Source organism: Canis lupus, chromosome 1 (assembly GCF_003254725.2).
Source record: "Canis lupus dingo isolate Sandy chromosome 1, ASM325472v2, whole genome shotgun sequence".
NCBI lineage: Eukaryota > Metazoa > Chordata > Mammalia > Carnivora > Canidae > Canis > Canis lupus.
Window position 1 is genome coordinate 98624542 of NC_064243.1, and position 25278 is coordinate 98649819.

At 48.1% G+C, this 25278-nt stretch overlaps 1 protein-coding gene across 10 annotated transcripts in view; it reads right to left on the reverse strand.

The window, feature by feature from the left end:
- WNK2 (WNK lysine deficient protein kinase 2) overlaps window positions 1–25278 on the reverse strand; it is a 100405-nt gene that overhangs the window by 20148 nt on the left and 54979 nt on the right. For 4 of the 10 annotated variants that reach the window (XM_049093815.1, XM_025423653.3, XM_025423654.3 and 1 more), the window contains exons 19-23: window positions 9537–10270; window positions 9195–9264; window positions 7463–7524; window positions 6690–7381; window positions 4359–4570 (exon numbers count right to left, since the gene is read on the reverse strand). In XM_049093815.1, coding sequence (XP_048949772.1) covers window positions 4359–4570; window positions 6690–7381; window positions 7463–7524; window positions 9195–9264; window positions 9537–10270 — 1770 coding nt within the window. Of the gene's footprint in view, window positions 1–2775; window positions 2875–3494; window positions 3684–4358; window positions 4571–6689; window positions 7382–7462; window positions 7525–9194; window positions 9265–9536; window positions 10271–25278 lie in introns of all 10 variants that reach the window. The other 6 variants (XM_049093836.1, XM_025423649.3, XM_025423646.3 and 3 more) reach the window with 2 other exon arrangements.

Sequence of the window (25278 nt, forward strand, 5' to 3'; positions counted from 1 at the left end):
CCACCCCCACTGCCACAGGTCCCTGCAGGGAGGGTGCAGGACAGCACAGGGGCAGGGCTGGGCCTGGGCCACGCAGAGTGGGAGCCTCCTGGGGAGTCCCAGGGACAGACCTGCTACAGCATGGATGGGCAGTGGATGGGCCCATGAGAGGAACAGAGTGGGCCCGATGCTCTGCGTGCAGACGCCCTGAGGTGCTGGCTCCTGCGCCAATTGGGTGAGCTGCAGCCAGAGGCAGGCAGGCCCGGCAGGTCTGGCAGCAGCTCCCACACAGATGCCTCTCAACCTGCCTGTACCCCCTGAACCCTGAACCATAGTCCCTGAGACCCCCAGGCCCCCATCGGCCACAAGGAAGGGTCTGTGCTTTGTGGGGTCCAGTCCTTCCCTCACAACAGCAGGCCTGTCCGGGTGCCCACCCCAACGGGGCACCCATGCCTTGCCCTCTGCATACTTCCTCCGTGGCCTGGGGTCCCCTCCAGGTCATCTGGGCCCCTCCCCAGCTTGTCTCTGACCTGGTCTGCGTGCTCTCACCATCTCTGAGCACCAAAGAACTGGGGACCGTTTTCTCTACTTTGTAACTTAACCCAGGACTGTTTTTCCAGAGTCTTGTCACCTGTTCTGCCAACAGAAAACTTCTGGGCTTCGTGTCTAGCTGCACCCACAGCCTGTAGCTGCGCCCTCCCCTCTCGGCTGGCCTAGATCCCAGGGACCTGGGCCCCAGGCATACACCTTGGGGTCTTCCTGCAGCCCTGCCCTGAATGCTCTTCTCTCAGCCCTTGGGGTGGTGCCCAGGCTTTACCAGGCACCCACACAGTGTCCTCAGGCCTCCAAGCACCCCAGTCACCAGGGAGCCAGTTGGTGCTGGTCCCCTGAGGAGCCTGGCAGTCTGGGCAGACACCGGGACACATGGCGCATCTTTGCACATCCATAGGCCACGCGTCTGCAGGTAAGCCAGGGCCACCATTGTCCCACATGCTCCTGACCAGCAAACCCAGAGCATGCAGGTGCCATGCCGTGGCCAAGACCAGCAAGGGCCCAGCCGAGTCCTGCCTGAAAAGGGCCACATCAAAACAATGACATCACTGAGCCCATAGCCCCAGCGAAGACCAGGCGAGCTGGGCTGCACATACCACCACCTATAACCAGCCCCACCGGCCCAGGCGTCCCGTCTGCCACCAAGCCCTGCCCTACACATTCTTCTCGGCCACAGATGGAAGTAAAACCTAAATCATACATCCCCGCTGTGCCTCCATTTTCTAAAATCTTAGAATAATCACAGTAAAACAAACGAAAACCCTAAAGTAAGAATGCAGAACCACGTGGATACAAACGTGGATGGGGACGACCTCACAGGGGCACACAGTGCCTGACCGCTCGCACCTGTTTACCCCCCACACCTGCTCTGCCAACCCTGCTTCCCGTGCCTGACCCGACGCCGCAGCCACCTGTCTGATCGCAAGATGCCTGGAGACCCAGGGGCCCTCTCCCCGGGCCCCAGGGGACAGCCACGCACACCTGGGCAGAAGGGGACCCACAGTGAGCGGGGAGCAGGATGCACTCAGTCCCCACCCCCACCCTCCTCAACTCACAACTAAGAGGCTTAGCTGGGCCATGGGCTAGGAGACCCCGGAGGGTCCCTGGGAATCCCTGTGGCTCTGTGTCTGTGACCTGTGCTGCCTGGGGGAGGGTGACACAGCCCCCTGATGGGGATGGATGACCACTGTGGATGTGGCCTCAGGTCCTGACAAATACAATGTATCTTTATTGTACCAGCAAAAAGCCACGTGCCCCAAACTAGCATTTCAAACCCAATTGAAGCTTAATTTTTGGTTTAAAAATCAAAAACCTGAAAGCCCCCTTCCCCCCAGCTTTGGATTCATTTTCCAATTGTTCTGGGGGATAAAATAACGTCGTAAGTAAGGCCCTGAGCCATGCACCCTTTCTGGACATGAGTCCCGGGTGCCAGCTGGGAGGGCATTCCAGGAACCCGAGGGCCGTGAGGCAAGGCTGGAGGAGGGGAATGACTGTCTTGATGTCTGAGGTCTGGGAGGGCAGGGGGTACACAGAGTATTGGGCTCCAGCCAGAGAGTGGCAGCGGCCAGAGGGAGAGCCAGCACCGGGGCTGGGACCTGCTGGGGCACCGAGAGGTTCCCCAGGTGACCGGAGCGGGGACGGGAGGGCTGTCCTAGCTGCAGCACCTTCTCTCAGGCTTTCCACATGCAGGGAGCGGGCATGGGGTCACGCTGCGGAGTGCTGCGGCCCTTGTACAGAAGTCACGCCCTCCAGGGACCTTCTAGAACTGTCTCAGCTCGCTACATGCATGTCTTCAGAATCCAGACACGTGTGAGACACACCATGCGTCTAAAGAAGGCCGGGGCTGGCTTTTTGTTGTCGCTGGAGCTGGGGACAGCGGACGTGTATATGCGCCACGATTGCAACACAAATCAAACTACGTCCAACGTAAAAAATACGAAATCAAACAAACGGGTGAGGAGGAGAAAAACGCAGAGCGCTGTGGGGGCTTGGGGCGGGGTGCCTGAGGCTGGGGGCGGGCGCGCCGCTGCACATGCTTGCGGGGCCGGGCCTGAGCCGCGGGCATGCGCGGGTGCGATCCGGGGCTCTGCGTGGGGCAGGGCAGGGACGGGTGGCTGCGGTGGGAGGGGAGCGTCCTATGGAACGTATGGAAGGTGATGAAGACTGGCGAGGGGGCGGGGGGGGGGGCGGGCGGGGAGAAACCAAGGGCCAGGAGGTGGTAAAATACAAAGAACAAATACAGACAGATGGACACAGACACGGGTCCAGTGAGGAATCGAGCGCGAGGTTTGCTACTAGACTTATAGGTCAGTCTCTCAGACGTTGGGTGGTAAACCGTCCAGCCTGCAAATGAATATAGAGGGAAGAGAACAGAGAGACAGGCATCAAGTACAGTCTCTGGGATCCCTGCTACACACCACCAGCCACGGGAGCCTCGTCTTTTAGCGGCCACGGCTCCACCTAGCCCAGCCCGGAGGCCCGCAGCCACCGACTGCCTGATGGAAAGCAGGCCCCGCGGCGGCCCGAGCAGCGACCTGGGCGGGCATGCGGGGCAGGTGGCGGCGGGGTCGCCACGGCGTCTCTGGACAGAGATGCTGGGGAGAGCACCCCCCGCGCGGCTGCCGCACCCACGGCACAGGTGACGACACTTCCTTGTCCAGGCAAACCCGCTCGGGCGCCGCGCCCTCATCCCCCCCTGGCCGTCCCTCCTGACAAAGGCCCCGGGGCGGCGGGGGTGGGCGGAGGGCCAGCGCCCAGGGACCGACGCCTCGTCTGACCAGAGCACGCCTCCCTCTGGGCCTCACACCGCCAGACTCGGTGCCGGGTGGGCCGCCCACTGTCCTCACTCCAGGGCTACAGCTACCGGTTTCTCCTCAAGACGCCTGTGTGCCGCCGGCGCCCCTCTTACACCTCGGGGCCCTGCGCACCTAGCACATGCTCAGAGAGGGCAAGCTGGCAATCACCTGGGCCGTGCGCTCCGCCTCCGTCAGTGGCTAAGCCGGAGCAGATGTCTGCAGACAGGGAGGCCCGCACGGAGCAAGGCTGCTGAGTCTGAACTGCCTTCCCACTCGGGTCTGAAGCTGCTGCGGGCCCTGCCCCGGCGTGGGCAGGGTCCTTAGCAGGAGGGGCTCTGCTGCAGTCTGACAAGTGACCTGGGGGAGGGGGAGAAGGGGCGACAGGCACAGTGAGGCGCTGCAGGTCAGACCAGCCAGCGCGGAGTGCCTCCTACCTCCCTGCTCATTGCTGGGTGACCTTGGGGAGGCACTGGAGTCCCTGTAGCCAACACACAGGGGTCAGGAAGGTGAGGGACAATGACCTCGGTCTCTGCCCATCGCCAATGCTGCGGCAGACCTACCGTGTGCCAGCATAGCGCGAGGACCATGGCACACATGGGAGGGCACACCTGGGCTCAGAGGCCTGCACACCTGCTCACTCTAACTGGGTTCCAGTTAGCATTAGGAACCATCCTGGCATTCACGTCATCTGCGTCACCTGCAGTTCCCGGACACACACTGCGCTCACAGCTGGCTTCCTGGTGGGCACACCAGGGGGTTCCAGCTCCAGAGGGCACCCCCTATCCCGCTCCCTGAAAGGAGCTGCTCTATTCCCACTTTGTACGGGTGACAGGAAGCAGCCCCAGACCCAGGCAGCACCCTGGAGGGCGGCAAGCTGGAGAGAGAGACCCTGGCCCCTCATACCTGCAAAGGCGGGTCTACTCCAGCAAAAGGAGACCCAAAAAGAGGTCTTTGGGGTGTGGGCAACTGCCTCCCGCCTGCCGGCCCAGCCCCCTACAGCCCCAGCCCCACCGCAGCCACGAGGGCACAGACCTGTGCTGGAAGCCACAACCTTGAGCTGCTGCACCAGCGGGTTGAGCAGCTTGCCAGCCTTCAGCTTGCTCTTGCTCTTCCTCCTGCGGCCAGCGGGAGGGGCCGTGTGGAACAGGCCTAGGTTGGGGGGCAGCGGCTTGCCCAGGCGGCGGTACAGAGCCTCGATCTCTTGCTTCTGCTGGCTCTGCAGCTCCGAGATCTCCTTCAGATGCCTGCAAGAGGGGAGGGGGGCAGGTGGGCATCATGGTTGTTTCAACACCGGCTGTTAGGGGAGCCCCCAGGGGCGGCAGGGCAGAGGACATGCGGGAGAGCTAGAGGGGCCCATTGAGGAAGAGTCCCAGGAGATTCGAGTTTTTGGGTGGCCTATCTCACAAAGCTGCCGCTTTTAGTGGCCAGGAAGCAGGGGACAGATAAGTTTGCATACCTAGGCTCCCAACACATACCCTACACATAAATCCAAGTGAACAGAAAAACAATCAGTGCTCAGAACAGAGCGGCTGCCTCAGCCCTTCCAGGAACACGTGTCACTTCCTCTGAGCCAGGGAACCAGAGGTGGGGCATTGCACGTTAGGGTCTCCTCAGCCAGGGACCTGGGCTTCCCGGAGCTACCGCCAGGGGGGCTCCCAGCATAGGCAACGGCTCCCCCTGCATACACGGGTGTGAAGCGGCCATGAAGACCCAGCTGCAATTACTGACTGAGGGTGATGGAAGTTTCTAGAACAAAGTAGAGAAGGCTCCCTAGGGGATCTGCTGAGCCAGTTCCCTGCCATTGTGCTCGCCTGCCTGCTCACCTGCCAGAACTCTGGGGGCCTGATGCCCCTCAGCCACACCCCAGCCCATCTCGTCAATGCATGGCTGGGAAGCAGCTGCTTCTCTGGGCTAGACTACAGGAAGCAAATTCTCATTTTTACCTCTTTTATCTTCAATGCCTCCCAGACTTTAGGAAAATGATTCTATACAGCAAACTACCTGTTGTGTCAGATTAGCTTCTGACAAGGTGATATTTAGGTGAAATTGCTGAGGGGGAGAGAGATGCCACCATCAGGAGCACCTGCCTCAGAAGGACTATGAGGAGACTGCCATTGTGAGGTCTCAAAGCCCAGGGCTCCTGGGGCTCTAAGAACCACAAGTGCCCTGCCCTGGGGTACCCATGGGGTCTGAGGAAACTACCTTCCAGCAGGTGCTATCAGCTTCCCTCAACTCAGTTACAGAATCTCCCTGCCCCTCCATGGTCCCTCCTTCCTAACAGAATCCACAGCCCCCCACCCCCACCCCCCAGGCAAGAGCCTGGACTTAGGGACGCCTGGGTGGCTCAGTGCTTGAGCATCTGCCTTTGGTTCAGGGCATGATCCTAGGGTCCTGGGATCGGGTCCCACATCCGGCTCCCTGTGAGGAGCCTGCTTCTCCCTCTGCCTATGTCTCTGACTTTCTGTGTCTCTCATGAATAAATAAATAAATAAATAAATAAATAAATAAATAAATAAATAAAATCTTTAAAAAAAAAACGAGTCTGGACTTCCTCCCCCTCAGACTCCCCAAACCCTTCTCCTAGGTGGCACCTCTGGACTTGCCCCGCCCCCTCGGAGCTCTCCTGGCAGCTTCCTCTAGACCTCTGCCCCCCTCCGCCCCGCTCCTCTCCCGGCGGGTTCCCAGGGTGACCCCCCCCCAGAGTGAGAGTGTACAGACCAAACCCCCTGCTCCTCCACAAGGACATCCATCCCAAGACCAAGCGCCTCCCTGAGTGTCTCCAAGTCCAGTGCCCAGGGCACCAGGAAGAGGGACTACAAGTGCCTGGCAAGTGCCTTAGGGCGGGTCCTGGGACCCTGTCTGGGACAGGTCCCAGGGAGGGTGGGGCAGGGCCGAGCAGGTGGGAGGAGGGCAGGGCAGGACTGGGTAGGGGTAGGGGAAGGTGGGGCAGGGGTGGGTGGGTAGATAAGGGAAGTGGAGCTGGGCCGGAGCAGGTGGGAGGAGGATGGGGCATGACTGGGTAGGTAGGGGAGGGTGGGGCCGGGGAGGGGTGGGGTGGGTCAGGACTGGGTAGGGTAGGGCTGGAGTGGGGTGGGGCTGGGCATGGGGTGGGGGGCGGGGCCGGGCAGGCAGGTGGGAGGAAGGTGACTTCTGCCCCTCCCCACTGTGCACACCCCCATGTACAAGGCCAGATGCTGGAGGTCTGCATGGCGTAGTGTCCCCGCACAGCGGACAAGTCACACTTGCTGGGGGAGAACGCAGGCCCACAAGGGCCAGGTGGGGACCAGGGAGCAGACCCACCCCCAGCACAGGACCTGGCTGCGGACATCTCCCTGAGCCCCATGGCCCCTTCTCAGGACCTACTTCTCCCGGAGACTCTGCAGCTCCTTCCTGATGTCTGCATCCTCGATCTCCGAGTCATTGTCACTGCTGATGTAGGATGACTGGGAATGGAAGGAGGTCACGCTGATGGTGGGCACCTTCACGGCTGTCCTGCTGGGTGTGTCGGGACCCGGGGAGCCGGCCCGTGAGGGCCTGTGCAGGAAGGCGGTGGCCCTCTTCACCAAGTCACTGGCCACGCCACCACCACTGACAGGCAGGGAGGCATGCTTCTGTGCAGGGGGCCGCCTGCGTGGACACTCGTCCCCAGAGTCGCTGGACACCGGCTCACCCACGCCCACCTCGATGGACGAGGCTGTCTGCGCCCGCCGGACTGCCAGCTTCACGTCGGGGCTGTGGGGGGCCTCCTCCAGATACACGTCGGGCGGCGCCGAGTAACGCAGGCTGTGGGGGGAGCCCAGGGTCCACTCGTCCTGCGTGCTGACCACCGAGAACCGGCCCACGGTCTTGGCTGGCGAGCTGCCCTCCTGCTGTCCTGGGTGCTTCTGGGGGGACTCTGGGGCCAGAGAGCCCCGCGTCTGGGGGTGGCTGGCCTGGCCATCCTTGGTCCCTGTCCCCAGGCAGCTCTGCAGAGGCTTGGCTGAGGCTTCCCCAGGGGCCCCCCCGCTGCGGTCTGCAGGCTCTGGATGTGCAGGCAAGGCAGAAGCAGCAGCATCCTTGAGATGAAAAGGGAAGGTTAGCACACCAGCAGAGAGGAAACCCTGCCACCTGCTGGGTGCCCGGAAAGCCCTCTTTACCTGGGGGGCACCTGGTGCTGCGGGCAAGCCAGACGCCATCACTTGGCTCGAAGATGACTCTGCTGTAGGAACATCAAAATCATTACTCAGGCTGGTGTGCAGGATGAGGGCGGAGCAGGTGCCTCAGGCAGAATCAGATCAGTGGGAGGGCAGGCTGACCCCTCAGGGAGGGAGCCCCCGCAGGGTGTGTGCTCAGCAACTAGGAAAGCTAAGGGTCAGGAGACACCAAATGACAGGGAGGGGAGGACGGGTAGGCCTACCCCCACTCAGGTCCCCAGGGGCACCTGCTCCAGAACCTCGGGACAGCCATGCCCTCCACACACCTGATGGCCATCACCTGTCCCACCTGTCACTGCTAACACCTGACAGTGTCCATCTGTGTCACCTGTCATCTCCACACCTGAGGGCCTCCCTGACATCTCTGAAGATAAAGGGTCTCGCGAGTCTTGCATCCACAGAGCCAGTTCCTAACCCTGATGCTCCTGTCTGGGAAGGACCTGCCATTTGAGGCTGTCTCCATCCCCCCATCTACAGAGTGTGGATGCAGCCTGGCATTCCTGATCCCCTTCCCAGGACTGCTGAGTGACAGGGCAGCAGGAGCCATGGGCAGACAGGGACTGTGGGTCAGCCCACGGTCAGGATGACACGCTTGTAGTGGGGGTGACAGCTGCCGGCAAGGTTTGGGGAGACCCAGACCCAAATGTCACACACCCCTAACCCACAGGCAATGCTTGATGCCCCTCCTCACATCCCTGCAGTGGGGACCACCCAAAATGTCTTTGCACAGCTCCGGAGGGGGGGTTTACTGTCGATCATGCTCCCTCTCTTTCTGGACAGCTCTGACCTCCAGAAACGTTCACCTTTTCCAAACCACAGTGTGTCTCCTTAGAATTGTCCCCCAAGGCTGGCACTCTGGGAGGAGTCGATGTGGGGGTGGCTATAGCACTGGAGGTCTCTGTTGTGGACATCTTCTCAAGCACAGCGGTCAGGGGATGGAGCGTCCCTTCCCCAGAACATTCCTACTTCACCCCCTGACCCTTGCTTTCCTGGGTGCACACCATGTGGTGCAGCTTCTGACCCCAGTGCCGGCTGTCCCCAGCCCTCTATGGTGTGACACCAAGAACACAGCATCCAGGGGTCCAACCAAAACCCAGCAGACTGCTCCCCTCCCTCTGCAGATGGGGACCCCACTGACACACACCCAGGGTCCTCGTACAAGGCCAGTTGATCTGTATCTTGCTAATCTCCCAAGGAATGCCAGGCCAAGAAGAAATCCCACACCCTACAAGGTCAGACTGACACCCCTGGGCTGAGACAGAGGTGTTCAGGTAATGAATGAGCCCACAGAGACGCACAACACCCGGGACCCTTGGAGGACTGGGGAATGTGATGGCCACAGCCCTGCAATCTTCTGAAGAAACGTGGGGCTGGGGACCGCTGCCAGAGCGCTCAGAGAGTACCGGGCAGTGGGACAGTCCCTGATCGCACCCTGACACCAGCCATTCAGGCTTTCACCCATTTCCATGGAGGACTTTCCCACCTCAGGGCCTGAGTACGTAATGGTCTGGGGGAACACGGTGGGTTTTCACTAACACATCGTGAGGGCTCCTGCTAGGTCTGAGTCCCACCCAAGGTGCTCTGGGGATGCAGGATGGAGAGGCAAAATGGTCTGGGGCAAGGAATGGCACCCCACGAGCACTGGGGATCTGATGGGGGGTTTGGGGCTCATTACCTGTCATTGGCAAGGACCCGGCCTGCTCCAGTGCGGCCCCTGGCCCCGGGGCTGTTTCTGACTTTCCCAGCTGGAGGAAGACATGGAAATGGCCATGAGCCTTGCCACTGACCCCTGTGGCTAAGCAGCAAGTCTCCTGTATACAGGCTGGGCTCCCCCCTAGGCCGCCCTGGCACAGCCGGTCCAGGCCGGGTCCCAACCCCGCACGCACATGTCCCAATTCCCCAAGTGTGGCACATTTGCAACACACACAAGGGTGGCCTCTGAAACTAGACCGCTGGGGCCGAGAGGGGCAGCTGTCTGTGCCTGGGATGCCTGCCTCCCCGGGGGGCCAGGACTCACCACGGACTGGGGCTCCAGGGTCAAGTCTCTATCTCCCACCTCCACAGGGGTCCCGGCCGAGGCTGAGGAGGTGGACACATGTTCTTGGTAGAGCAGAGTTCGCAGCTTCTCGTCCAGGCTCTTGATGGTACTATCCACGAAGCCCACCCTGGGTGGTGGCCCCTCTCCATCAGACTCCAAGGCTGAGGGCGGCTGGGGGGCCACAGTGGGCCCCAGTGGGGGGCTGGGGAGCTGGGGGGTGGCCAAGCTCATGGCCCCCACTGCAGAGGGGAGCGGGGGTTGGGGCTGGCCCAGGACGGGCTGAGGGGTCCCACTGGGGGTGCCCTGGGCAGTGGCCTCCCTGGCTGAGGCGGGCTCTCCCAAACCTGTGGGGTAACGGGGGGCCTCCAGAGGTGGGACACAAGGCCCTCCGCCCACACCCAGAGGCTGCACAGCCAGCGGGATGTCTTGAGTCTCTGCCAGCAGCTGGGGGGTGTCACGCTCGCTGGCCATCCCCTGAGAGGTCCCTGGGGCCCCTGCCAGCACAGCAGTCCCCATGGCTGGGTCTGGCTTGGGGCTGGCAGCTGGTGCAGCCGGGTCCTGGGGCAGAGCAGTCACAGGAGGGGAAGATGGCATCAAAGGGGCTGATGTGCCACCAGGGGTGTCCCTGGGGCCTGCTTGGCTCAGAGTTTGCGAACTGGCTGGGAAGCCGGATTTTTCCTTTAAGGGCAGCTGATCTTTACAGGGTGCTGTGTCTGGAAGAAACAGGAGAAACCAGCCTGTACCCGCCTCCTGCAGTCCTATGTACCTGGTGCTTCTCTGGCCAGGAGGCCTCCTATGACCTGAGGCCCTGCACAGGTCTTCTTGTCCTTGTGTCCAGTGCACCGACTTCATGCACAGGTGGCCTGAGGCACCTCCCGCAGTCCTGCAGCCCCTCACCCCGGCTGTGCCCCCTGGGTGGCACAAGCACACCCACCCCCTTCCCTGAGGTCCTCCTGTAGCACTAGGACATCAGGCACAGCCCACGCCTCCGGTCACAGCCGCTGGGGGCGTATCCCAGACACAGCAAGGTGTGCAGGTAGGGACCCCCCACACCCCTGTACTGCCCAGAGTGAGCAGAAACTTCCCACCACCCGGCTTGATAGGGTTAGAAGCAGGTAACACCAGCGTCCTGCTAGGGACTGGGAGGGGGTCCTGGGGAGGCACCGGGAGCTAGTGATGGAACAGCGCCTGAGCCTGGGAGCCTCAGAGGACGCAGGATGGCCTGTGTCCACAACTGACGTGTCCTTTGGAGCCTACTTTATGTAAAACTGCATAAAACAAAAATGAGAAGCTTACAAAGGAGCCAGTGGGGAGCAAGAGCACCAGGATTCCCCACCCCCAGGTGGAGGCTGCCCCAGTTGTCACTATAGCACCGCCCCCTAAACACGTGGTGTCATGCCACAGGCCATTTGGCCTAATTCTGACACATGAGCGACCTTACGTTGGTTCTTCTCTATGGGGTTTCTCTCTCACCACTGGATCTGGGACATGCATCCACACCTACCAGGGCCCTTGCCTATTTTTCTGCTGAGGTTTTCGGATGGACAGTTCTTTGTGTGCATGGGATGAGTACATTTTGCTGCCTACCTGTATTCTAGATTATCTTCTCTCACGTGGCATGTTGCCCACTTGCTCCATTAGTGGTCTTTCAGGGAACAATACTTCCTAATTGAACATAATCAAATTTAACTCTTAGCCAGTCTTTCCTTTAGCACTTTTTGTGAAGATGTTCTCCAAAGTCACGATTACATTGAGATTCACAATCCAGTTGTAAGGAGTTTAATAGCATGAGGTTAGAAGCCAGGATTACTCTCCCAGGGTGCATAGCACAGGTGTATTTCCGGGCTGTTACATGTCTCTGGTTTTGTCAATACCATACTGTTTTGATTACTGTAGCTCTCTGTAATTTAGTTCAAAATCAGGACATGAGATGCCTCCAGTTTTGTTCATTTTTAAGATTGCTTTGGCTACTTGGGGCCTTTTGTTACTCCATATAAATTTCAGGATTGTTTATTCTATTTCTGTGAAAATGCCGTTCGTATTGGTATTGTACTGAATTTGTAGATGGCTTTGGGTAGTACAGATATTTAACAATATTAATTATTCCAATCCAAGAACATGGGATGCCTTTCCATTTATTTCAGCCTCTTTCATCATTTTCAGGTCTTTCACCTCCCTGGTGAAATTCATTCCTAAGTATGCTGTTCTTTTTGATGTTATTGTGAATGGAATTGCTTTCTTATATATTTTTTTCAGATAGTTTGCTATTAGTGTATAGAAGTGCAACTGATTTTTACATGTTGATTTTGTATCCTCCCACTTCACTGAATTCATTTATTCCAACAGGTTTTGATGTAGTCTTTAAAGATTTTAGATGTAAGATTGTCATCTACAGAGGCAATTTTGCTTCCTCCTTTCTGATTTAGATGTCATTTATTACTTTTTCTTGTCTAATTATTCTGGTTAGAACTTCCAGGATAATGTTGAACAGAAGTGGTGAGTGGGCATCCTTGCGTTGTTCCTAATCCAAAAGGAAAGCCTTTGGCTCCTCACCACTGAATATGATGTTAGCTGTCGCTTTGTCATATAAGACCTTTATTATATAGAAATACATTCTTTTAATATTGTATTTATCGAAAGCTTTACCATGAAAGGATGTTGAATTTTGTCAAATGCTTTTTTTCTGTATCCAAGATAATCATATGATTTTCTCCTTCATTCTGTTGATGTGGTGTATCATTTATTGATTTGCCCATATATTGAACCATTCCTGCATCTCAGGAGTAAGTCCCACATGATTGTGGTTATGATTTGTTTTATGTGCTGTTGAATTCAATTTGCCAGTATTTGGCTGAATTTTTTTGCATCTATAATATTCATCAAGGATACTGGCCTAAAATTTTCTTTTCTTGTAGTGTTCTCTGGCTTTGGTATCAGGGTAATGCTGGCTTGATAAAATGAGTTTGGAAGTGTTCCTTCTTCAATATTTTTGGGAGAGTTTGAAAAGGATTAGTGTTAATTCTTTAAATGTTTGGCAGAATTGGTCAGATGGGTGTCTGACTCTTAATTTCAGCTCAAGTTGTGATCTCAGGGACGTGGAACTGAGCCACATGTCAGGCTCTGTGCTCAGTGCAGATTCTGCTGCTTCAGATTCTCTTTCTTGCTCCCCCCTCCTCCCAACTTGCACTCTCTCTTCGCTTGAAATAAATAAAATCTTAAAAAATAAATAAATGTTTTGTGAAATTCACCAGTGGTCTGGACTTTTCTTTGTTGGGAGAGTTTTGTTTATTGATTTAATCTCCTCACAGTTATAGATCCATTTACATTTTCTATTTTTCATGATTTAATCTTCGTAGGTTGTGTGAGTCTAGAAATTTATTTTTTTCTAGATTATCCAATATGTTGACATATAACTGTTCATGGTAGTTTCTCTTGATTCTTTGTATTACTATGGAATTAGTTGTGACGTTTCCTCTTTTGGTTCTGATTTTGACTTCTTTTTTTCTTAGTTTAGCTAAACGTGTGTCAGTTTTTACCTTTTCAAAAAAGCTTGTTCTTCATTTATATTTTGTATTGTTTTACTGGCCCATTTATTTCTGCATTTATCTTTGTTGTTTTTTTCCTTCTGCAAACTTTGGGGCTTACTTTGTTTTCCTTTTTCTAGTTCTTGAAGGTGTGAAGTGGGGTTCTCATCTCTTAACGTAGACTTTTATCACTACAAACTTTTCTCTTAAAACTGCTTTTGCCACATCTCAAAACTCTTGGTATTTACATTTGTCTCAAGGTACTTTATTATTTCTCTTTTGATTTCTTCTTTGACCCACTGGTTAAATTTGTTAAGACTGGTTTCATGATCTAACAAAATGATCTATCCTGGAGAACTTTCCATGTGCGTTGAGAAGAATGTGTATTCTGCTATCGTTTGAGGGGGAAGGAGGTATTCTGTAAGTTCCTGTTAAGTCCATTTGTTCTAATTTGTTCTAAATTTGTGTCATTCCAGTCAGTATTTCCTTATTGACTTTCTATCTGATCTTCCCGTTGTTGGAAGTGAGGTGTTTAAGTCTACACTATGTCTTTTGATTGGATAACTTAATAACTTATGTATAAAGTAATTATTGATAAGTAAGGACTCACATTGGGAATCCCTGGGTGGCTCAGTGGTTGAGCGCCTGCCTTCAGCCCAGGGCATGATCCTGGAGTCCCGGGATCGAGTCCCACGTCAGGCTCCCTGCATGGAGCCTGCTTCTCCCTCTGCCTGTGTCTCTGCCTCTCTGTGTGTGTGTGTCTCTCATGAATAAAAAAATCTTAAAAAAAAAAAAAAAGAATTACTTTAAGGACTCACTATTGCCATCTTATTGTTATCTGGCTGTGTTATAGTTCTTTTATGACTTTCTTCCTCTCTTGCTATCTTCCTTTGTGATTTGATGATTTCTTGTAGTGGCATGCTTTGTTTCTCTTCTTTTATTTTATTAGAGCTATCTGTGATACCTATGAACCTTACATTAAAAATGTAGTTATTTCTTAAGCTGATAACTTCAATTATATATTGAAACTCTACACTTATACTTCCCCACACACATTTTGTTTTGATAACACAATGTATATCTTTTTAATATTTTACATCTACTAAAAATTATAACTTAGTTATTTTTAATACTTTTGTCTTTTAACATCTATACTAGATTTAAGTGAATCACACACACAACCATCATATTCTGAATGACTGTACTTTCCTCAGTGAGTTTTATATTTTCATATTACTAATTAGTATCCTTTCACTTCAGCTTAAAGACCTCTCTTTAGCATTTCTTTAAGATATAGTGGTGCTGAACTCCCTCAGCTTTTATCTGAGAAAGTTTCTTTCTCCTTCGTTTCTGAATGAGTTTTGCCAGTATTCTTAGTTGTCAGTTTTTTACTTTCAGCACTTCAAATATATCATTCCATTCTCTCCTGACCTGCAAGGTTTCTGCTGAGAAATCTGCTGCAAGTTTATACATAGTCACTTGTTTGAAATGAAGTGGGGGTTTTCTCTATGCCTTCTTGCTTTCAAAATTATCTGTCTTGAGTTTTGATAGTTTAATGTGTCTTAATGAAGTTTTCTTTGGGTTGAATCTGTTTGGGGTCCTGTGAGATTCATGTGCTAGATGTACATAGTTCTTCCTAGATTTGGGAATTTTTTAAAAAAGCTTTCTGCCCTTTCTTTCTTTCCTCTTCTGGGACTCCCACAATGCAAATATTCATTGCTTGATGGTGCTCCATAAATCACATAGGCTTTCTTCATATTTTTTTCATTCTTTTTTTCTCTTCTGATAATGTAATTTCAAATGACCTGTCTTAATGTTCACAAATTCTTTCTTCTGCTTGATTAAGTCTGTTCTTCATGCTGACTACTGCATTTTTTAAAAATTTTCCTTCATTGTTTTCTTCAGCTTCAATATTTATTTGGCTCTTTTCAAGATTTCTGTTTCTTTATTGAATTTCTCATTTTCCTCACATACTTTTCCCTTGATTCTGCTGAGTTGTCTACATATATTCTGTGTTAAAAATAAAACTGTGACTTATTTTACCAGCAGAAATGGGTTAATTTGGGAATAAGACAGAACTGTAGTCTGGCACAAGCAAGCTATGGCAAAACCATAGGCAAGTCAGGAGAACAAAGGAGATGAGGCTCTTTCAGAGAGGAAAGGGGGTGCAGGGAGGGGCTGTTGTAAACTAAAGGTCCCCTGGAGTGAACTGGGACCTGGACATGTAGTGGCTTCTCTTTGGCTGAGCTGTGGCTGCCTCTCATGGGCTGGGCTGTTGCTGGGAAGGAAGAAAGCTTCCTCTCTCCTGCTGGGGTAGTAAGGTAGCATACACCTGTGCGGTCCTCTCTTCCAGGTGGGTCTGCAATTGGAAACCAGTTCTTGGTATGAGAGCTCCCCTGGCAACCTCTGAGCTCCATTTTATTTTCTGTTTCCTCGTAGCTCACCAAACTTCCTTAAAACAGCAAATATGAATCCTTTGACAATTCATACGTCTTCAATCCTTTGGGGTCAGTTACAGGAAAAGTATTGTGTTCCTTGGGAGCCTGGCAGCATCATTTCAGTGCTTCTTATAACCTTGTGTTGCTAATTTTGCATTTGATAAAGCAGCCGTCTCTTGCAGCCTTTACAGATGGGCTTTGGTGGGGAAAGACCACCTGTGAGTGGGTGCAGGCCACCAGCTCTGTGGTTCCAGCTGCAGGACAGGCCCAGTAGTGCGATCTCTGTGCATATCTATGAGCCAAGGTGAGCATCAGCACAGATGGCAGGGACCCTCACCTGCAGGTGCTGTGGAAGCTGTTGGGGTCTTCAGTGGTCAAGGCTGCTGGGTATCTCCTGATCTTCTTCTCTCATGGGAATGTCATAGCTAAGGTGATCCCTCCTGGCACTGGGTCCAGCTGTGGCAGGACCTCATAGTAGTGGCAGCACTGGTGTCTGATGTGCAAGTGCCTATGGCACAGATAGTGAGCAGGGGTCTAGAGTGCAGGCACTCATAGGGGGATGATGGCTCCAGGTTCTGGGGCAAAGCCTAGCCCATGATGATGATGGCTCCAGGGCCTCAGGTGTGGAGTTGCCATTGAGGTGAGGTCTGGAGCTTGGGTGCACCTTGAGTAGCCAGGGGCTGGTGTCTGCACAGGGCTGGGGAGGCAGCAGGCAGTCCTGATCCAAGAGTGGCACAAGGGCAGATCCTTCTGGAAAGAGGGTGCAGCACTATCTCCTTCCCTAGGGGGTCTAGGGCAGCAATGGCTATTGGTTATGCCCACAGCAAACATGTCTTTTGTGAAACAGGCCACTGGGGTCTGCCAACAAGCATGTGGGTCCTCTGCTGTGAAAGCTGTGGGGAACCCAGGCTGCCACAGGGGCTGCAGAGGTCCTCTGAGGCCCTACCCAGAGCATGCCATAGGGACCATGGTGGCACCCGCCATGGGACTGTTAGTGCCCCCACCTTCTTTGATCCTAGCTATATCCTGATGCCACATGTAAGCCTGTCTTCAAGAAAGGGACCCTTTCTCGCAGTAGCATTTGGCTCTGCTATGTTGCCACAGGTTCTTAACTGGACATTTGAGCCTCCCGAGGCTATTTCCATTAATGAACAGAGGTCTACGTTGTTTCTATGTGAGCATGAAGCCTGGTGCCTCCTACTGACATCACTCCTCCCAGTTACCCTTGGAGGCACCTGTTTCTCTCTCCTTGGTATTAATCTGAGCAGAGTTCTCCACTCCTCACATGAATTCCATCTTTCCCTTCCCTTTTTCTCAACGACTATCATCTCTTTTCCAACATCTGTCTGAGTCCAATTGTTTCATTCTGATGAACATTTGTTGGCTGTGACAATGCAGCACCCACCGCCTCCCTCATGTGGTGGAGAACAGCTGTCCCTACTGTCAACTCCAGGGATATGCATGTAACTGTGTGTGCATCCAGCAGCCTGTCCACATTATTGCTTTAGAGACAGGTTTGATGCCTAGTTCTGCAGAGTGGAGTCAGGCCCAGAACTTCAGAATTCCCCTGAACAGAAATAATTCTCTTTTCTGCCTGTATGTGACCCTAGAAGACAACATGCTGAGACCTTCCAGCAATCTCACCACCACAAAGGTCAAGTGTGAGCAGGTTTTTAATTACTGATGAGGGGTGCTTCAGTTGGTTAAGTGTGTGCCTTCAGCTCAGGTCATGATCCCAGGGTCCTGGGATTGAGCCCCACCTCGAGCTCCCTTGCTCAGTGGGGAGTCTGCTTCTCCCTCTACCTGACATTCTCCCTGCTTGTGCTCTGTATCAAATAAATAAAATCTTCAAAAAAAAAATTACTGATCTAACTTTTTTATATTTATAGCATTTTTCAGATTTCCTGTACCTTCTTATGTAAGTTTTGTAAGTCATATTTCTCCAGGACATCATCCACGTTTTCAATCTTGTTGGCATGCAGTTACATAATCTACTCTACTCTTCTTCTCAGTGTTGGTCAGACTGCAGCACTGTCTTTCTCATTCCTGACATTGATCGCACCTTATCTTTTCTATAGTCAGTCTTGTCAAGGGCACATCAATTTTATTAGACATTTCAAAGAGCCAATTTCAAGTTTTGTAGACACTCCTTTGTATGCTTGTTTTTTATTTTATTAAATTGTGCTATTCTCTGTTGTATTTCCTTTTTATTTGGGGTTTTCTTTTTGTACTGGATACTGTTGATTTTCAGCCTTTCTCCTTCCTTATACATTTCTGCAAAATTACAGCTTTAGCTGCATGGCCAAGTTTCGATATGTAATATGTTCACTTGCATGATTTTCATGTCCTTACCATTCCAAGTATTTTCTTAATTTCCATTATAATTTCTTCATTGCTTCATGGGATATTTATAAGTACATTTCTTTTTTAGAAATAAGTACATTTCTTAACTGAAAAACATTAAGAGACTTTTTAGGAATCTCTTGTATTTGAATTTCAGCTTACATCTAAATGTAATTGGAGATCATGTGTTGAATGATTTTGATCCTTTGGAATTTATTGAGATTTGCATTGTTTCCTGCATATGGCTAATTTTAAAATACTCTATGTGGACTTAAACACAATTTTGTATTCTTCAGCCACTGGGTGTTCTACATATACACCACTGTTGCTAATTCTATTGTTAAAATCCATTATGTCCTTATTGATGTTTGTCTTCCTGTTCTAAAGGCTAGAACTTGAATAACGATTATAGATCTATTTCTTCACTTCTGTTAGTTTTTGCTTTATATATGTCGAAGCTATGTTATTAAAGCCACAAAAATATAGAATTATTCTGTCTTCCTGGAGAGCTGAACTTTTCACCATTACATCTTTGACTTAAAGCCTATTTTGTCTGATACAAAAAGATCAACAGTAGCTTTCTCTAGTATTTGCAATGCTGTGTTCTTCCCATTTATTTACATTTAACATTTTGTATTCCAAGGTCTTAAGTTGTTATTGGTTTGTTCTCTTTTTGGCAACCTTTGATATTTAGTTCATATATATTTAATTATTGATCTATTTGGGTAAAAACTACATCTTCCTAATGATTATCTATGTGTCATGGATGTCCAATGTTACTTTTTCTCTCCTTCTTTGTCTTTTGTTTTTTAAGAATTCTTCCCCACTACACCCCACCACGAGTGTGTAAGTGATTTATTTTATAATTCCCACAGAAGCATTCTAGAGACAACAGTATACATTCCTGATTTTAGCTCTTCCCAGGCAATGCACAAACCCAGGAGCCCTGAGTACAATTCTCTCCTCCTAATAAATATGCCTGTATTTTCATATATTTTAACACAACAAATATATTTCAACTCTCAGAAGACACTATGTTTTTATAGTTAGCATTCGCTTAGATTTGTCCGTATATCTATAATGCCATTACTTTTATTCCCTCCTGCATCTCTGACATTCCATCAGGATCACTGTTCTTTTGCTTAAAAACATCCCCTACAGTATTTCTTCAGGTGAGATGTGAAGGGAGGGAACTCCTTCAGTCTCTACTTTGTCTTCATCTAGTAGGATCCTGCCACCAGGTAGGGGTCAAAGCTGGCACTTATTTATCACTTGAGGGTAGTGTTATTTCTTGGTCTCCTGGCAATCGCTGTATCTACCAAGACATGGGCCATCCAAATCACTGTTGCCCTTTAGAGGCACCTGCTTTCTCTTCAAGCATCCTGTCAATTCTTCTGTTTGCTTCTGGTTTTCACTACTTTCACTACAATATACACAAGTATAGTTGTTTCTTTTTGGAGGACTTCTTGAATTTGTGGTTAATGCCTCGCAGTTCTCATTATCTCCTCAACCTTAATTCTGTCCCATTCTCTTCCTTTCTGGGGCACCGATTATATCATGTGTTTGACTATCTCACTGTAATCCCTATATCTTGAATCTCTTTTACTTTAAATATTTTTTGAGTTACCTTTTACTTTGTTAATTCTCCAGTGGTGTACAAACTATCCAGTGAGTCTTAGTTTAACTACTGTATCTTCCAGCTCTACAATTCTGGTTCAGTCAGGATTTCTTGTGTTTTTGTTTTTGGATATATAAGCAAATTCATGACCACAGTAAACACTGTTCACAACTGTTTGTTCATGAACCTTGTAACCTATCCCTCTACCCCTTTCTTGCCACACCCTCCTTCCCGGACAAGTACTTATCTGCTTTCTGTCCCTATATTCTCCATTTTCTAGTCTTTTACATGTGACTGTAGAACATGCAGTTTTGTCTGGCTCCTTTAACATAATTATTTTGAAAATCATTCATGTGGTAGTAAATAGTTCATTCTTTTTATTTTTTTAATTGCAGAATAGCATTATGCTGTATGGATAAAACACAATATGTTTACCTGTACTTGCTGATGGATACCTGGGATGGCTCGAGGTCTGGGCTATTATAAATCAAGCTGTTATAAACACCTGTGAAAGTTCCCTTATGGACATCTTCTTTCATTTCTGTTGGAAAAATACCTAGGAATGGAATGGCTAGATCAATGAAACCATTCAGGATTTAGGCCTGGAGAATGCTTTTTGGGGAGACTTTTCACTATAAATTCAATCTTTTTAATTGGTACGGGAGCATTCAAGTTAACTATTCCATCTTGGATGAGTTTTAGCAGGTTGTAGTTTTTGTGGGATTAGTCCCTTTCATCTAAGTTGTTATATTCACGTGTGTGTGTGTGTGTTTTAAAGATTTTATCTATCTATTCATGAGGAACACACAGAGAGAGAGAGGCAGGCTCCATGCAGGGAGCCCAATGTGGGACTCGATCCCAGGACTCCAGGAGCATGCCCTGAGCCAAAGGCAGGTGCCAAACCGCTGAGCCACTCAGGGATCCACACAGGTGTAGGTTTTTTCGTAGTATTCCATGATTATTTAATTCTTTTATGCAGAATCTGTAGTGATATCTCTTCCTTTATTCTTGATATTGGTTTATCAATATCAGAGATTTATCATAGTGATTCTTTTCAAGAACTAGTTTTTAATCAGTTTTGTCTGTTTTTGTTTCAAATTTCATTGATATCTGTCTGCTCTTTATTCCCTTCATTCTGCTTGCTTTGGATTTATATTTTCTGAGTTTTTAAAAAATTCTTAAGATGGATGCTTCGGTTATTGAATTGAAACTTCATTTTTAATCTACACATGTAGTGCTATCAATTTTCCTCTACTGCATTGGCTGCATTCCACAAGTTTTAATATGTTACATTTTCATTCTTGTTCATTTCAAAATGGTTCTAATTTTCCTTGAGACTTCTTTTTTTGACTTACAGATTTACTTATCTATTACTGAGAGAGTTGAGATCTCCAGGTATAATTGTGTATTTGTCTATGTCTCCTTTCAAAAGAAAGGAGCTATGTTGTTGGAAGTTCCGTTGTTAAAGCTCTGTTAGGTACATTCATATTTAAAAGCGTTATGTCATCTTGATGAATTGACTCTTTTATAATTATGGAATCTCTATTATCAGAGATTTCCTTATACTGTACTTTACATTCTTATGACTTATTTTTTTAAGATTTTATTTATTTATTCATAGACACACACACAGAGAGAGAGAGAGAGAGAGAGAGGCAGAGACACAGGCAGAGGGATAAGCAGGCTCCATGCAAGGAGCCTGACGTGGGACTCGATCCAGGTCTCCAGGATCATGCCCTGGGCTGAAGGCGGCGCTAAACTGCTGAGCCACCCGGGCTGCCCGTTAGGACTTATTTATTTAAAATGAGAAGTCTGGGGGCACCTGGGTGGCTCAGTCAGTTGAGTGTCTGCCTTCAGCTCAAGTCATGATCTCTGGGTTCTGCGATCAAGCTCCACATCAGGCTCCCTCTGCTCCTCCCTACTTATGTGCTTTCTCAAGCTCTATCTCAAATAAATACATAAGATCAAATAAATAAATAATAAAGTGGGAAATCTGTAGCTATTAATCTCCTTCATATGCATCACTCATGCCCCAGCCCCTCCCTTTTCTGATAAACAGCTCGTTTTTTACCTATGCGTCTGTTTTTGTTTTGTTTGTTCATTTTCCTTTTCTTTTTTGTTCATTTGTTTTCAGATTTCACATATAAGTGAAATAATATGGAATTTGTCTCTGATTTATTTCACTTAGTACAGTATCCTCTAGGTCTATCTATGCTGTTGCAAATCACAAGCGTTCATCCCTTTTTTATGGCTGAGTAATATTCCTGTGTATTTCACATCTTTATTATTCATCTACTGATGGGTACTTAGGTTGCTTCTGTATCTTGGCTATTGTGAACAATACTGCAATGACCACAAGAGTGCATATAGCTCTTCAAACTGGTGTTTTCATTTTTCTTTGAATACCCAGAATTTGAATTGCCGGGTTATATGGTAGTTCTAAGTTTTTTAGGAACCTCCATACTGCTTTCTATAGTGGCTGCAACAATTATTATCAACAGTGAACAAAGGCTCCCTTTTCTTCACATCCTCATCAATTCTTGTTCTTTCTTTTTTTAGCCATTCTGTGAGGTGAGCTTTCAGTGAGTCAAAATCATTCTCCTTGTGGTTTTCACTTGCATTCTCTGATGATCAGTGATGCTGACCATCTTTTCGTGTGTCTCTTGGCCATCTGAATGTCTTCAAAGAAATGTCTGTTCGAGTCCTCTGCCCATTTAATCAAGCTGTGTTTTTTATATTAACTTGTGTAAGTTATTTATATATTTTAGATATTAACCCTTATCAGATACATGGTTTACAAATATCTTCTCCGAAAATGTCGATTTCATTTTCTTGTTTCCTTTACTGTGTGCAAAAGCTCTTTAGTTTGATGTAATTCAATTTGTTTATTTTAGTTTTTATTGCCCTTGCCTAAGGATAGTGGTCCAAAAAATACTGTTATGACCAATGTGAAACAGCTTATGGTCTGTTTTCTTCTAGGAGTTTTATGATTCCAAGTGTTTAATCCATTTTGAATATATTTTTATATATGGTATAAGATAATGGTCCAGTTTAATTCTTTTGCGTGGAGCTATCCAATTTTACCAACACTATTTACTGAATAACTGTCTTTTCCCCACTGTATATTCTTGGGGAATATTGTGTACAGTATTGTATACAAGAATATACAATTCTTATATAGAATTGAACACATAAGCATGGGCTCGTTTCTGGGCTCTCTATTCTATTCTATTGATCTATGTGTCTGTTTTCATGCCAGTACGATCCTTTTTTTTTTTTTTTAAACTATAGTTTTGTAATGTAGTTTGAAATCAGGAAGCATGATACCTCCACCTTTGTTCTTGTCTTTCACCTTGTTCTTGTCCTTCTCTGGGGTCTTTTGGCTTATTTGGGGCCTTTTGTGGTTCCACAGAAATTTTAGCAATATTTGTTCCAGTTCTGTGAAAAATGCTATTGGTATTTCTATGAGGATTGCATTAAATCTGTAGATTGCTTTAGGTAGTTTGGACATTATAACAAAATTAATTCTTCCAATCCATGAACAGGTATAACTTTCTATTTATTTGTACTGTTAATTTCTTTCTTCAGCGTCACAGTTTTCAGTGTATAGGTCCTTCTCTTTCTTGGTTAAATTTATTCCCAGGTCCTTCATTCTTCTTGATGCAATTGTAAATAGAATTATCGCAAATTCTGATAATTCATTGTTAATGTATAGAAATACAACTGAGTTATATACGTTAATTCTGTATCCTGCAACTTTACTGAATTCATTTACAGACATATTTTGGAGATACTCTGGGTTCAGTTTCAGACTACTGCAAAGTGAATATTGCAAGAAAGCAAGTCAAATGAATTTTTAAAATTTCCTAATGCATATAAAAGTTACATTTACACTATAATCTGTTAAGTGTAAAATAACAATATGTCTTTTTAAAAAGCAATGTATATACCTTAACTTAAAAATACTTTAATTTTGGATGTGTGGGTGGTTCAGTTGGTTTAGTGTCTTGACTCTTGATTTCGGCTCAGATCATGAGCTCCAGGTCGTGAGATCAAGCCAGGAGTTGGGCTTCACACAGGGTGTGAAGCCTGCTTAAGATTCTTTCCCTCTCCCTTACCCCACCCCGACTTGCTTGCTCTCTCTCTCTAATAAAAATACTTTATTCTAAAAAATGCTAACCATGATCTGAGCTTTCAGTGAGTCAAAATCATTCTCTAGTCTTGCTTTGATGTTAGTGGCTACTGCCCAGGGTGATAGTGCTGAAAATTGGGGTGGCTGTGGCATTTCCTTAAAATAAGATGACAATGAAGTTTGCCACATTGACTCTTCCTTTTAGGAACAATTTCTCTGTAGCATGCAGTGCTGTTTGATACCACTGAACTTCTTTCAAAATTGGACTCAATCATCTCAAATGCTGCCACTACTTTATCAACTAAGTTTATATAATATTCTAAATCCTTTGGTGTCATTCCAACAATCTTCACAGCATTTTCACCAGGAGTAGATTCCACCTCAAGAAACCAATTTATTTTCTTTGCTCATCCATAAAAGGCAACTCTTCATCCATTCAAGTTTTATCATTAAAATGCAGCAATTCAAATACAATAAACAAGTCTGAAATATTGCAAGAATTACCAAAATGTGACACAGAGACACAAACTGAGCAAATACTGTTGGAAAAATAGTGGCAACAGACTTCCTTAACACAGGATTTCCACAATTCTTCAATCTGCAGAAAAATACAGTATCTGTGAAGTGCAATAAAGCACACAATAAATTGAGGTATGCTTGTATAATAGTTTTCTACATATGGCATCATATCATCTGCATATAGTGATAATTATACTTCTTCCTTTCTAATTTGGGTGCCCCTTATTTTTTTTTCTTGCCTAATTGCTGTGACTATAACTTCCAACACTTGTTAATAAAAGTGATGAAAGTGGACTGTCTTGTTCTTGATCTTAGACAAATGCTTTCATGTTTTCACTATTGAGTGGGTTTGACATATATGGCCTTTAATCTGCTGAGGTACATTTCTTCTATACCCATTTTGTTTAAAGTTCTTATCATAAACGTATAATGAATTTTGTCAAATGCTTTTTCTGCATCTATTGAGATGATCACATGATTGATTATCCTTTCTTTTGTTAATGTAGCACAGGTGTAGAACCATCCTCACATACCTGGAATAGATCTCACTTGATTATGGTGAATGGTTCTTTTAATGTACTGTTGAATTCAGTTTACTAATATTTTGTTGAGACTTATTGCATCTACTGCATCAAGGATACCAATTTGTAATTTTTTTTGTAGTGTCCTTGTCTGGTTTAGTGTCAGGGTAAGGCTGGCCTCACAGAGTTTGGATGCATTCATTCCTCTTTAACTTTCTGGAATAGTTTGAGAAGGATAGGTAGTAACTTTTCTTTAAATGTTTTGTAGAATCCAAGAGGGGAAGATGGCAGTGGGGTACAAGGACCCGAGGCTCATTTAAACACACAAATATAACTAGTTAGGAAATCATCCTAAGTACCCCAGAAATCTATCTGAAGACTGGCAGAACAAATTCCACAACTAAATGTAAAGAAGAAGCCACATGAAGAAAGTAGGAAGTGTAGATAAGGGACTTGGGAGAGAAACAGACAGTGGCTGCAGTGGTAGGGAGGGAGCCACAGTCACAGATGGGTGAGAGACAAACTAGCACAGAGCGGAGCACATGAGGAAAACGAACCCCATAGTAATTGGCTTGGAAAGCAAAAGGGGCTAAATTTCATGAGTTCTTGCAACCAACAGGGCTTAA